At 36.2% G+C, this 13,338-nt stretch overlaps 1 protein-coding gene across 1 annotated transcript; it reads right to left on the bottom strand.

The window, feature by feature from the left end:
- Positions 1-11,964: 11,964 nt before the first annotated feature.
- LOC110315541 (vomeronasal type-2 receptor 26-like) lies at positions 11,965-12,891 on the bottom strand (the record flags this gene model as incomplete). Its single annotated transcript, XM_021189574.1, has 1 exon — positions 11,965-12,891. A coding segment is annotated over one exon (927 nt), but the record flags the coding sequence as incomplete, so codon positions are not given.
- Between the last annotated feature and the right edge of the window lie 447 nt (positions 12,892-13,338).

Raw genomic sequence — 13,338 nt, forward strand, 5'->3', positions numbered from 1 at the left:
AGAGAGAGAGAGAGAGAGAGAGAGAGAGAGAGAGAGAGAGAGAGAGAGAGAGAGAGACTCCATGAAGTTGAAGACAGGAGACATTGGAGAGGAAACAGTAGAGGTGGGCAAGATCAACATATATTTTATACATGTATGAAATCCCAAAACAATAAAGAGAGAAGCCAAACACTTACCCATAAACATATTCCGGTATATGGATTGTATCTGTGAAGCCAAATCTACTTCTAGTGTCTCCAGCAGTCACTCTAAGGGAAAAAAGTCCTCCAATAACAAAATCCCCATCTTGATAGTAGCCAGGAGAAGCAGGTATATTTAAGGAGAAACAAGAAATTTGTTCCTGGAATATAATTAAAACAATCAAGAGAGAGAAAGCAGTAAGTAATTTCATACTAACATTGATAAATAATTGATAAATCCCAGAAATCTGTTTAGTTAAGAGTCTTGGGCTAATCAATCCCAATAGCACATCAACAAACTCATAAAACATGTGTCTTTCTGGTCCTGGTCCGTGTGGATCAAGTTTATAAAGCATTGTTTTGTCCTGATACAGACTGACCAGTATCCAAACACTCCTTCATTTCCTGTGAATATAATCTCCTTTGCACCTACTTAGCCCTAGATTGTGTCCCCTTCACAGAGACACTGTGAGTCTCCAAAGGCTCAGGAACCTCTCACTGGGCATCTGGGAATCCTGACTCTCAGCAGGAAAACATACAATTAAGAACAATTGTGAAGTCCTCTCAAACACCTGTGGGGCATGTACACTTTGTGAGCTGAGACTTCTCAAGATCTCAGGGTAAAGAGAGACTAATCAGTGGAAAAATATTAAGTCATGAAGGGGCATCTGAGAGCAAAAGGGTTGGACTCTTAATCATTTAACATCAGTGTCATTTTAGAGTATTTCTGTAAGAACAAGCCAATGCCTTACGTTAGAAAAAATTATTTTTGATTACTTTATAGAGTCAATTATCAACTTGTGTATTTTTAATATCTTATATTGTTTATACTTATTACTACTGTATTTTGAAATACATATACAATGTAAAAATTGCATATAAATGTTTAATTCAAACATGGTCAAATGGAACTAACAGACATCTATAGAAAATTTGACCCAAACAACAAAGAATATTCCTTCTTCTCAGCATCTCATGAATCATTCTCCAAAACCAACCTTATAGCTCGCCAAAAAGCAAGCCTCAACAGATAGATGAATATTAAAATAACACCGTGTATCTTTTCAGATGATCAGGGATTAAAGCTGGATTTCATCAACAGCAGAAACATCAGAAAGCCTACAAAGTCATAAAAATTAAACAATTCTCTACCCAACATCTCTAGTTCTGGAGAAAAATAAAAATATTAAAGTCTTTCGAGAATTCAATGAAAATGATGACACAAGATACCTAAATTTGTGGGACAAAATGAAAGCAGTGCTAAGAAGAAAGTTCATAGCACCCCCAAATTAAAAAGTAAGCATTTCCAAATTAGAAAGCTATCATACCATCAGTTTAAAATTACACCTGAAAGCTTTAGAAAAAAGAAGCTAGCATGTCAAATAGATATAGAAACCAGGAAATAATCAAGATCAGGGCTGAAATCAATTAGTTAGAAGCAATGAAAGCAATACAAAGGATCAAAGAAACCAAGAACATGTACTTTGAGAAAATCAGCATGATAGGCAAATCATATCAAACAAACTAACCAAGAGACTGAGAGGCAGCATCGAAAGAAACAATTCAGAAATGTAAATAGAAACAGCAATACATACTGAAGAAATTCAAAAAAATCAATAGACCTTACTTCAAAAGCTTATACTCCACAAAGTAGAAAAATCATAGTGAATTGCATAATTTTCTAAACAAATACCACTTAACAAAGTTAAATCTAGGTCAGGGAAACCATTTGAATATCCTTATAACCAATAAAGTAATAGAACTAGTCGTTAAAAGTCACCCAAACAAAAACAAGCACAGGGCCAGACGGATTTAACACAGAATTCTACCAGACTTTTAAAGAAGAGTTAATCCATTACTCCTCAAACTTTTCCATCAAATAGAAATAGAAGGAACACTGCAAAAACCATTCTATCAGGCCACCATCATACTGATACATAAACCACACAATGACTCGACAAAGAAAGAGAACTTTAGACCAATTTCACTTATAAACATTGATGCAAAAATAGTCAAAAAAATACTCACAAACTGAATCTAGGAACATATAACAACACATCATCCATCGTGTTCAAGTATGCTTCATCCCAGGGATACAGGGATTGTTCAATGTATGAAAATCCATCAAGTAATCCACCATATAAAAAACATGAAAGAAAAAAAAATTACATGATCATCTCATTAGATGCTGAAAGAACCTTTAGCAAAATTCAACAGCCCTTCATGTTAAAAGTATGAGAGAGATCACGGACACCAGCCACTTAACTAAACATAATAAAAGTAATATAAAGCAAGAGAATAGCCAACATCAATCAAAATAGAGAAAAACTTGAAGCAATTCCACTAAAATCAGAGAGAAGACAAGGCCTCCAATTGTCTCTCTAACTATCTAATATACTGCTTGAATTTTTAGCCCAAGCAATAAGACAACTAAAATAGATCAGGCAGATACAAATTGTGAAAGAGTAAATCAAAGGATCACTATATGTGGATGATATGGAAATCTACATAAGTGACCCAAAAAATTCTACCAAAGAACGCCTATAGCTTATGAACAGCTTAAACAAAGTGACTAGATAAAAAAATTAACTTAACAAAATCAGTAGCCCTCCTTTGTACAAATAATAAACTGGCTGAGAAAAAAATTAGGGAAACAACACCAATTATAATAGCCTAATAGCCACTAATAATATAAAACATCCTACTGTAACTCTAACCAAGCAAGTGAGTGGTCTGTAGGAGAAGAACTTTAAGTTCTTGAACAAAGAAATTGAAGGAGATGCCAGATGGAAAGACCTCCCATGTTCATGTATAGGTAGGATTAAGAGTGAACATGGCCATTTTACCAAAAGTAATCTACAGATTTAATGCAATCCCCATCAAAATTCCAACTTAATTTTTTTATAGACCTTATAAGATCAATTCTGAACTTCATATGTAAAAATAATCAAGGAAAGCCAAAATCTTGAACAATAAAAGAACTTTGAGAGGAATTACAATCACTGACCTCAAGATGTACTACAAAGCAATAGTGATAAAAACTCCATTGTATTCATACATAAACAGACACATTGATCAATGAAATTGAATCAAAGAGCAAGAAATAAACCTACCTATCATACTTGATAAAGAAGTCCAAACCACACAATGGAAAACAGAAAGCATCTTTCATAAGTGGGAATGATCTACCTGGATGTCTACATGTAGATGAATGAAAGTAGATTCATACTTATCACCCTGCACAAAACTCACATCCAAGCAGATGCGGCACCTCAACATAAAACTGTATACACTAAATCTCATAGAGGAGAAATTGGGAAATACCATTGAACACACTGGTACGGGACATAATTTACTGAAGATAATACCAATGGTTTAGGTTCTAAGATCACCGATTGATAAATGGAAACTAATGAAACTTCAAAGCTTCTATAAGGCAAAGAACACTGTCATTAGGACAAAATGGAAGCCTATAATTGGGAAAAGGTTGTCATGAAACCTACATCTGATAGAGAGCAAGTATCCAAAATTTACAAGAACTCAAGGAGTTAGATACCAACAACTGAAATAACCTAATTCAAATAATTAGGGCACAGAGCTAAATAGAGAATTCTCAACAGAGGAATCTCAAATAACAAAGAAGCACTTAAAGAAATGTTCCAACTCCTTAGTCATTACGGAAATGCGAATCAAAACAACTCTGAGATTCCATCAAACAATGATGTTATCTAAGATGAATAAATTAAATAAAAATCATTTTAACTAACCATGTACTATAAACTTATGTATACTATATACTTATATATACTATATACATCTATACTATTTAGCATTAAAATCATATTTAGTATTTGCCATTTATATAAAAGTGCTTAGAATTTATTAACCAACTCACAGAGATGGTACAATCTGAGACTGTTAACTTCGTACATGTGAACCCACTGAAAGGGATGATGGAAATCCACCAGTGAGTGGTTCACTGCCTTCAAGTCAATACCCAAAACCCAAACTAGGTCTGCACCTGTGCATGTGTACAGTGGACCTGCATTAAACAGGACCTCAAATAAGACAAGAGCTTTTTTTCTCATGTGTTGATACTAGGTAAACTTCCCATCCCTCCATAGCAATGCTATCTATGGTAATGTTTGTTAATGAATAAAAAATGTTCACTATTTATTAGATCTCACAATTTCCATATGAGTTTCAAGAAGACATTATAAAAACGAGGCTAAGGACACCTACACACACACACACACACACACACACACACACACANANAGAGAGAGAGAGAGAGAGAGAGAGAGAGAGAGAGAGAGAGAGAGAGAGAGAGAGAGAGAGACCATTTCCCCCTGTTTCTCACTGTGCAGCACTGTATCCTTCCATTCCCATCTCTAACCTCTTTCTTCAACACCATATGGTTCCACATAGTTCTGTTTTACTTTCCTAGATATTGTAGTGACGCTGGGTTATAAAATTACAACTACAGATGCAGAGCTAAGATGAACAAGGAAGAGAGGAAATGTGATGCCTCTCTGTGTCTTGGTATCTTTGCTCAATATAATGTTTTCTAATCCATCCACTTACCTGCATTTGTTTTCTTTTTATTGTATCTTACCTATGCCAATTCCTCTCTGAAGTCCAGTATTTTCTATATAGAGTTCATTTGGTGGATATAAATTTTTTTCATTGTTTATACAGTAGAAAGTTTTGGCATTCTCCTTCAACTATAGCAGAGAGTTTTGTTGGGTAAAGAAATCTATGCTGCTATTCATGGTTCCTTTAAAAAAATCTTTATACAATATACTCTCACCACAACTTCAACTCTCTCGACTTTCCCAGTATCCCCTCGCACCTCCCTTCTTTCCCAGATACACTCCCTGATGCATGTCTCCTAAGAGCAGGCCTCTCGGGGACATCAACTAAATGTAACACACCAAGATGCAATAGGACTGGGTATAAACACTCACTTCAAGCTTGGACAAGGCCACCCTGTAAAAGAAAAGGGGACCACAGACCAGGCAACAGAGTCAGAGACACCCCTCCCACTGTCAGGAGTCCCACAAAAAAACCCAGCATATATAGAGAGGACATAGAACAAACCCACTCATGTTCTGTGACTGCTGCTTCAGTTTGTGTGGATCCTAGTGAACCCTGCTTAGTTGATGCTACATGTTCTCATGCAGCAGACCCAATGGAGACTTCTAATGTGGGCTCCTCCTCCCATAATCCCTCCCTTACCCTCTCTCCCATTCCTCTCTGAAAGGGTGGGCACCCATGGTACTTCAAGTCTCTGCTAGGCTAGGCACATCCTCTCTCACTTTGGCCAGAAAAGGCAGCCCTGCTAGAAGAACATATCGCAGAGACAGCAACAGGTTTGGGATAGCCCCTAATCCAGTTAATTGGGTCCCACATAAAATCCAAGCTGCACATATGTTACATATGTGTTTGGGGACCTAGGTCCAGCCCTTGTTTATTCTCTGGCTGTGATTCAGTCTTGGAGAGCTCCAAGGTTCCAAGTTAGTTGATTCGGTTTTCCCCACAATCTTTCATCCTATTCTTCCTTAAGATTCCCAAAGTTCCATTCACTGTTTGTCTTTGGGTGTCTGCCTCTAACTTAAACAGTTAGTGGGTTGGACCTCAAATAGGTCATGCTAGACTCTTGTCTGCAAATATATCATTATTACTGTCAGGGATTGGTGCTTGTCCATGGGATGAATCTCAAGTTAGGCCCGTTATTGGTTAGGCATTTCCTCCATCTCTACTCTATCAAGAATATCTCCATTTCTTGTAGACAGGGTAAATTTGGGGTTTGAAAGGTTTTATGGATGGGTTGGTGCTGGTATCACTACACCAGGGTTCCTAACTGGCCAGAGGATGCAGCCTCCACAGGTTTCATATCATCAATGCTATGAGTAACAGCTAAGGATACACCCTCCCCCATTGATTGTCTGGTGCTTCTCCTATCTCAAGTCTCTTTCTCTTCCTGGAAATGCATTCTATGCCTCCTCTGTCTCTTGCAGATTTCCATTAATTTTCATGATAGTCATGATATCCATCTCCTCTGCCTCCTCTCACACCTGTCATCAAAACTCCCCAACTCCCCAGCATATCCCCTCTCACACCTAGTTCCCTCCTGCACTCTGCCTTCCACTACCATTCCATTCCTGATTCCAAGTGGAACTCAAACATCCTTGCTTGACTCTCCATCTTGTCTATACTCCTTGGCTCAGTGGAGTGAAGCATGAGCATCATTATTTTATGGCTAATATCCACTTATAAGTGAATAGATAAAATGCATGTCCTTTTGGAACTGGACTATATAGATTATAGTCTCAATATCTATCCATCTACATACAGAATTCTTGATGTCTTTGATTTTCAGAGCTGAATGATATTCCATTTTGTAGATGTACCACATTTTCATTATCCATTATTCAGTTGATCAACAACTACAGTTTTTAATTTCTGGCTATTATGAATAAAGCTGTTATGAATATAGTTAGACAACTGTCTTAGTGGGATTGTGGAGCATCTTCTGAGTATATGCCCAGGAGTGGTATAGCTGGGTCTTGAGGTATAACTATTTCCAGTTTCCTGAAAGTGGCTACATAACTTGTCACTCCCACCAGCAGTGGAAGAGAGATTCTTTGCTCTACATCCTTGCCAGCATATATTATGTCTTGAGTTCTTTAATCTTAGCCAATGTGACCAGTGTAAGATGGAATCTGAGATGTTTTGATTTCCATTTCCTTAATGACTAATGACTGAATGTTTCTTTAAGTTCTTTGCCAATTAAGATTATTCTGTTGAGGATTCTGTTTATCTTTGTGTCCCCCCCCACACACTTTTTTTAACAAAAACTTTGCAGTGTCAAGGGTCCCATTTATCGATTAATGATCTTATATACTGAGCCATTGCTGTCCTATTCAGCAAATTGTTGCCAATACCAGTGCATGTACGGGTTTGTCACATTTTCCTCTAAGAGATTTAGTGTATCCAGGTTTATGGTGAGGTCCTTCATTCACCTGGACTTGAGTTTTTGAAGGATGATAAATGTGGATCTATTTTCATTCTTTAGCATGTAGACATCTGGTTAGACCAGCATTATTTGTTGAAGATGCTTTGTTTTTTCCACTGTAGTGTTTGGACTACTTTATAAAAAATCACATGTCCATATATGTGTGCATTAATTTCTGGGTTGTTGATTCAATTCCATTGATCAAGGTGTTTTTATCTGTACTAATACTATGCAGTTTTTATTACTATTGCTCTGTGGTATAACTTGAGGTCAGGGATCGTGGTTTCTCCTGAAATTGTTTACTTGTTCAGGATTGTTTTGACTATCCTGAGTTCTTTCTTTGTTTTTTGTTTTGTTTTTCCATATGAAATTGAAAGTTGCTCTTTCAAGGTGTATAAAAAATTGTGTTGGAAATTTGATGGGGGTTGCTCAAATCAGGAGATTGCATTAGGTAAGATAGCCATTTTTGTTTTGTTTTGTTTTTTTGTTTTTCGAGACAGGGTTTCTCTGTATAGCCATGGCTGTCCTGGAACTCACTTTGTAGACCAGGCTGGCCTCGAACTCAGAAATCTGCCTGCCTCTGCCTCCCGAGTGCTGGGATTAAAGGTGTGTGCCACCACGCCCGGCACCATTTTAACTATGTAAATTCTACCTTACCATGGGCATGGGAAACCTTTCCATCTTCTGAAATCTTCTTTGATTTCTTCCTCCATGGATTTGAAGTCCTTGTCATGCAGATCTTTCACTTGCTTGGTTATTGCTACACCAAGATATTTTATGTTATTTCTGGTTATTGTGAACGGTATTGTTTTCCTAACTCCTTTCTCAACCAGTTTATCATTTGTATAAAGGAGGGCTACTGATTTCTTAAAGCTAACTAACTTTCCAGACACTTTGTTGGAGCTTTTTATTAGCTGTATCTGTTCTCTCAGAGACTATTTGGAGTCACCTTTGTATACTGTCAGGTCATCCACAATTAACTTCTTTTACAATTTGTATCCCATTATTGATTGTTTTATCATGGTTTATGTTGGATTTTCCAGAATAATTTTTATATAGTTTATCAATGGAGGTATTTTATAGCTTTGTTTACAATTGCTATGCCTCTAGGTATTTTCATTTTTCATAATCAATGTCTGCAATGCCAGCACTTGGGAGGCACAGTCAGATGGTATCTTTGAGTTAAAGGCCATAGAAGGCATAACTGTGCCTTGATTTTTTTCTTGCTAGTCATAATAGATTTTTATTCTCTCTTTCTCTCTCTCTCTCTCTCTCTCTCTCTCTCTCTCTCTCTCTCTCTCTCTCTCTCTCTCTTTCTCAGACCAGGCTGAGAGAAACCAGGCCTTTCACAGTCTGCATCTGAGAGCCATATAGTTCTTTGTTGAAAGCCGAGTTGCCCCCTCCTTCCCAGGGCTGCTCGACACCCTCCCTGCCAAGACTGCTCTATCTCCCTCCTTCCAAGGCTCCTATCCTAAGCTGGCACCTGGGAGGATCCAGGACTCTGAGATTAGCTGCCTGGTGTTCCAGAGCAGTGATGCCAAGACTCTGAGAAAATCACAAGAAGTTTCAAGTCTGCAGTCAGCATCCCCCCATTCGTCCTTTGCTGTTTCTTGTGATCATTTCTCAACTCCTCCCCATTCCCCCTCACAGTGTTTATAACCAAACATTCAAGCCAGCAATAAATGAAGCCCTGACTTTGTTTGGCTTCCCTCTTCTTTCCCACTCATTTCACCTCAGGTTCGTGATCCCCCTCGACCCACGGAATAACTTGGCCCTCGGGCCGGGAAATTCTGTGTGTGTGTGTGTGTGTGTGTGTGTGTGTGTGTGTGTGTGTGTGTGTGTGTGTGTTTGTGTGTGTGTTTGTATGTCTGTGTGTGTGTGTCTGTGTGTGTCTGTGTCTGTGTCTATGTCTGTGTGTTTTGCCTACCCCTAAGTCTAGTTTCCACAGAGGAAAGAAGAGGATGTCAGATCCCTAGGAACTGGAATAAACAAACTCAAGGACAGAAATCCTATAATCATCGAATTAGATAAAGGTTTTGATAAAAATTCAATATTCCTTCAAGGTAAAAGTTCTGAAGACACTAGAAATAGAAGGAAAAATTCTCAACAAAGTAAAGGTTAAGGATAACAAACACAGAACTAATCAGATATAGATCATACTGAATGGGAGGAAATCCCAGTGTTCTCATAAAATCAAAAATAAAAAGGATTTCTGTCTTCCCTACTCACATTGATTTCAGAACTTTACCAATAAAGCAAGAGAAAACAATAAAAAGAATGCGAACAGGTAAGGAAGAGGTCAGCATGTCCTTATTGGAAGATGATATGATTCTCTGAGTGCAACATCCTAAAACTCCACCCAATTTTGATTTCCTAAAAAGAACAGCAAGGTATCAAAATACAAACAAAATGTTAAAAATTTATTATTCCCTACACCAATAATAAATATATTGAGAAATAAATCAGGAAAACATTCCAAAAAAATAAATTCCAAAAAAACATTGAATCTAAACCTGAAAGTGAAAGACTTCAATAATAAATATTGGGTTTATTATAAGAAATGGAAGGTTTTCATGCATAGTGACAGTGTTATTTTATTTCAGTTGTTGGAAGTTTTTGTTTTATTTTGGTTTTTTGTTTGGTTTTTTGTTTGTTTTTCTATTCTGTCAACATGATACAAGCAATAGCAGTGGTTCTCAACCAGCCCACTCTGACAATAAATTTATTTTTGTTGCTACTTTCAAAAATTAAATAAAAATAAATAAATAAAAACATTAAATCACTGAAAAAAAGAAATTAAAGAATGCATGAGAATATAGAAAGTGTTGCTATCCTCATGTACTGGCAGAAATACTATTGTAAAACAATTGTTATACCAAAAGTAACCTACTGGTTCAAAGTAACCCAATACAAATTCCAGTAACATTGTTCACACTATTAAAATAAGCAACATTAAGATAAAATAATATTAAAAGATATGTATTAGTATTGTATGTAAATTAGTATTTTGTTTATTGTAAATTATAATTTTAGGACCTACATGGTGAAAGTAGATTCAAATCTGACCTGGAGAACTAGAATACTGGTGGGAGGAGAAGGTGAGATATGTTCAACATGGAATATGTACTTAAATGAAGATGCTTTATAAAGAGAAAAGATGCAGTGGCCCTGTCTCTAATCCAGGGCTAAGGAGCAATGAAAATATAAAGCATGAGTGCCCTGTAGTTGATATCTAACTGAAATTCATCAAGCTTCCCTCAAAATTAAAAACAAACTTATGGAAATAACAGGTCATATTTTTCCAAACACTTTTAGTAGAAATGAATATAGAATTGTGCTAAGAGATGGGAGTGCTAAAGATATATAGAGAGACAATCATATCCACCCCCTTCTCTCAAATAAAACATAAAATAAAATTTAAGGGATAATAAGTATTGAATACTATTTATTGTTACACTATGTGATGTAGCTAACAGAGAACAAAGGGAAAAAATTTTCAAGGACGAATCCAGAGAACAGCCAAGAAAGAGGAAACATTAATCTAGATATTGAAGAAGCCCAGAAAGTCCTAGATGGGATGAAAAAACTAAAATATTTTTTATCATTCTTGAACCAGAGAATTTCCCAAAAAAGTATAAACTATAATCTGATTATGTACCATGTCAATGTAAGTTAAAATAAAAGGAGATACTATTTCATAATTGCAATGTGATAAAACTTAAGTGTGACAAAGACTAAGTAGATTGTACCGATTGCATCTTTTAGATAGCTACTGTGGTTGAGGCCCGAATTATTCAAATATAATTTAGAAAAAAAATTAGGTGGTCCTGACAAAAATATTTTTGCTAAAATAATGCTTGTAAACTGAAATTCTAGATAATCTGTATGAATATATACCAGTAGACTGATATAGAAATAGAAGAAATGGGATGGCTTAAAAAAAAAAGAGAGAGAGAAGAAACTTTGCTTCCAATAGGAAAAATGATAAAAGTTCCAAATTATACCATGAAGGTTAACATAATTTGACATAGAGAGATTTGATATTAAACCATAGAATAGACTCAATATAGTTATGTTATAAAACTACTTGTGTAAACTCCTAAAGGGGGCTTAGGAAAGGCAATAAATCAGAGAAAATATAAAGTGTGCCATATCTATACATGTCTGAAAACTGACAATTTTAACAATGTACAAATTAAGGATAGAAATTAATATTTATGACAGCAAAGAATTAACACAAGGCTCACAGTGAGGCTTTCCTCTGGAGAACTGCAATGAAGGGAACATTCTTGAGGAACAAAAAAGTGTCATTAATTATTGTAATATTTCTTAAGTGAAACTGCACAAATAGATTATTTATGTAATGAAACGTTTTTAAAGAGTTCATGACATTATTCCTCCATGTATTTATAAATCATAATCATGGATAGTAATGGATTTGTACTGTTTTTGAGAGATTACTGGATAATGTGTATTCTCCATTAACCACATAGTGATTTCGGCAGTTTGCCCATTTACAAAACAATTGAATGTCTGAGAAAATTAATTAGCAACATATATTTAATGAACAGTTACATAATCTTTTAGATGAGCTCCAAACAGGATGTGAGATAACTGCCATCCACTTGGAACTTGGGACACTTGAATAAATAGCACTTGCCATTGTAGAGAAAAGTTCATTGACTTCACACCACTCTTTTGAATCTTTAGTTCTATATAGTCAATTTTACAGAAATCACAATAAATTCTTTTGCCTTAAGGAGGAAGTCATTTAAAAAACTTCTTTCTAGAATGACCACCTGACCTCAGTAGGATCACATAGCATTTGGGAACAAATATACAGAGCAGTAAGATAGAACTGGAGGTCAGAATTGAAACAATTTCCACAGCTACCATGGTTTTACCTTTGGAGCTCAGGTAAGTGGGTACAAAAGAAATCCACACAGTGCAGAAAACCAGCATGCTGAATGTGATTGTTTTGGCCTCATTGAANCTGTCAGGTAGCCTTCTCACCAGAAAAGCAATAAGCAAGCTGAGACTGGCCAGAAAGCCCAAGTACCCCAGAACACAATAGAAGGCAAGGGTGGACCCCTCGTTACACCAGAGAATGATTTTCCCAAACTCAGAGTGCATGTCAACATCAGGGAAAGGGGGATATGTTCCCAGCCAGACTGCACAGATGCACACTTGAATGATGGAACCACAGCAGACTATAGCATTTGAAAGTCGGGTCACCATCCACATTTGTAATGTGCTTCCTGGTTTGATGGCTTTGAAGGCCACAACCACAATGAAAGTCTTTGCCAAGATAGCAGACACAGCAACAGAAAATACAACCCCAAAAATCATTTGTCTCAAGACACAAGTGACTGTGCTAGGTTGGCCAATGAATATTAATGAGCAAAAGAAACAGAGCATTAGAGAAACCAGGAGGAGATAACTGAGATTTCTGTTATTTGCTCTGACAGTGGGTGTGTCCCTATAGTGGATAAATAATCCTAAAATCATGGCTGAAAAGGCAGATAAACTAATGGCCACGGAAACCAAAAGAGCTCCCAGAGTATCCTCATGGGACAAAAATGCTGTAATTTTCGGGAGACAGTAATTCTTCTGCTTATTTGGATACTGATCTTCAGGACACTTGATGCATTGATCCATATCTGAAAGGGAGGCAGATTTCTTTATTACATTCCTCTGGCAAGACAACAGATGGACATTTTAGATGTATATCTTAAGTGGAATCATTGTTGAATTCTGAAAGAAATGTCCTGAATATTATATTCACTGAATCACAATATTATAAAAAAAAATAGATGAATTAGTTATGTTTTCTTACATGAGAGAAAGATACATATACACTTGAATCCATAAGTGTTCAGAAAGTGTGTGGACTTGAACAATATGAAAGAGTCAGAAATATAGAAATGAAATAAGGGGACATCAGACAATATGAAAATAACATTTGATTACATATGAAAGGAAGAGAAAAAACACTTTGAAGTGTTCAGTTTTTTCTTCCATTTTGTACATTTTCTTCTTTAAAAAATATTTTTATTGCTTGAGAATTTCATAAATGCCTATATGTTTTGATCAAATGCAGCACGAATTCTTTGCCCTGTACTTCTTTCTCTTTCTTCCTCC

Source organism: Mus pahari, unplaced genomic scaffold (assembly GCF_900095145.1).
Source record: "Mus pahari unplaced genomic scaffold, PAHARI_EIJ_v1.1 scaffold_12823_1, whole genome shotgun sequence".
Lineage (NCBI taxonomy): Eukaryota > Metazoa > Chordata > Mammalia > Rodentia > Muridae > Mus > Mus pahari.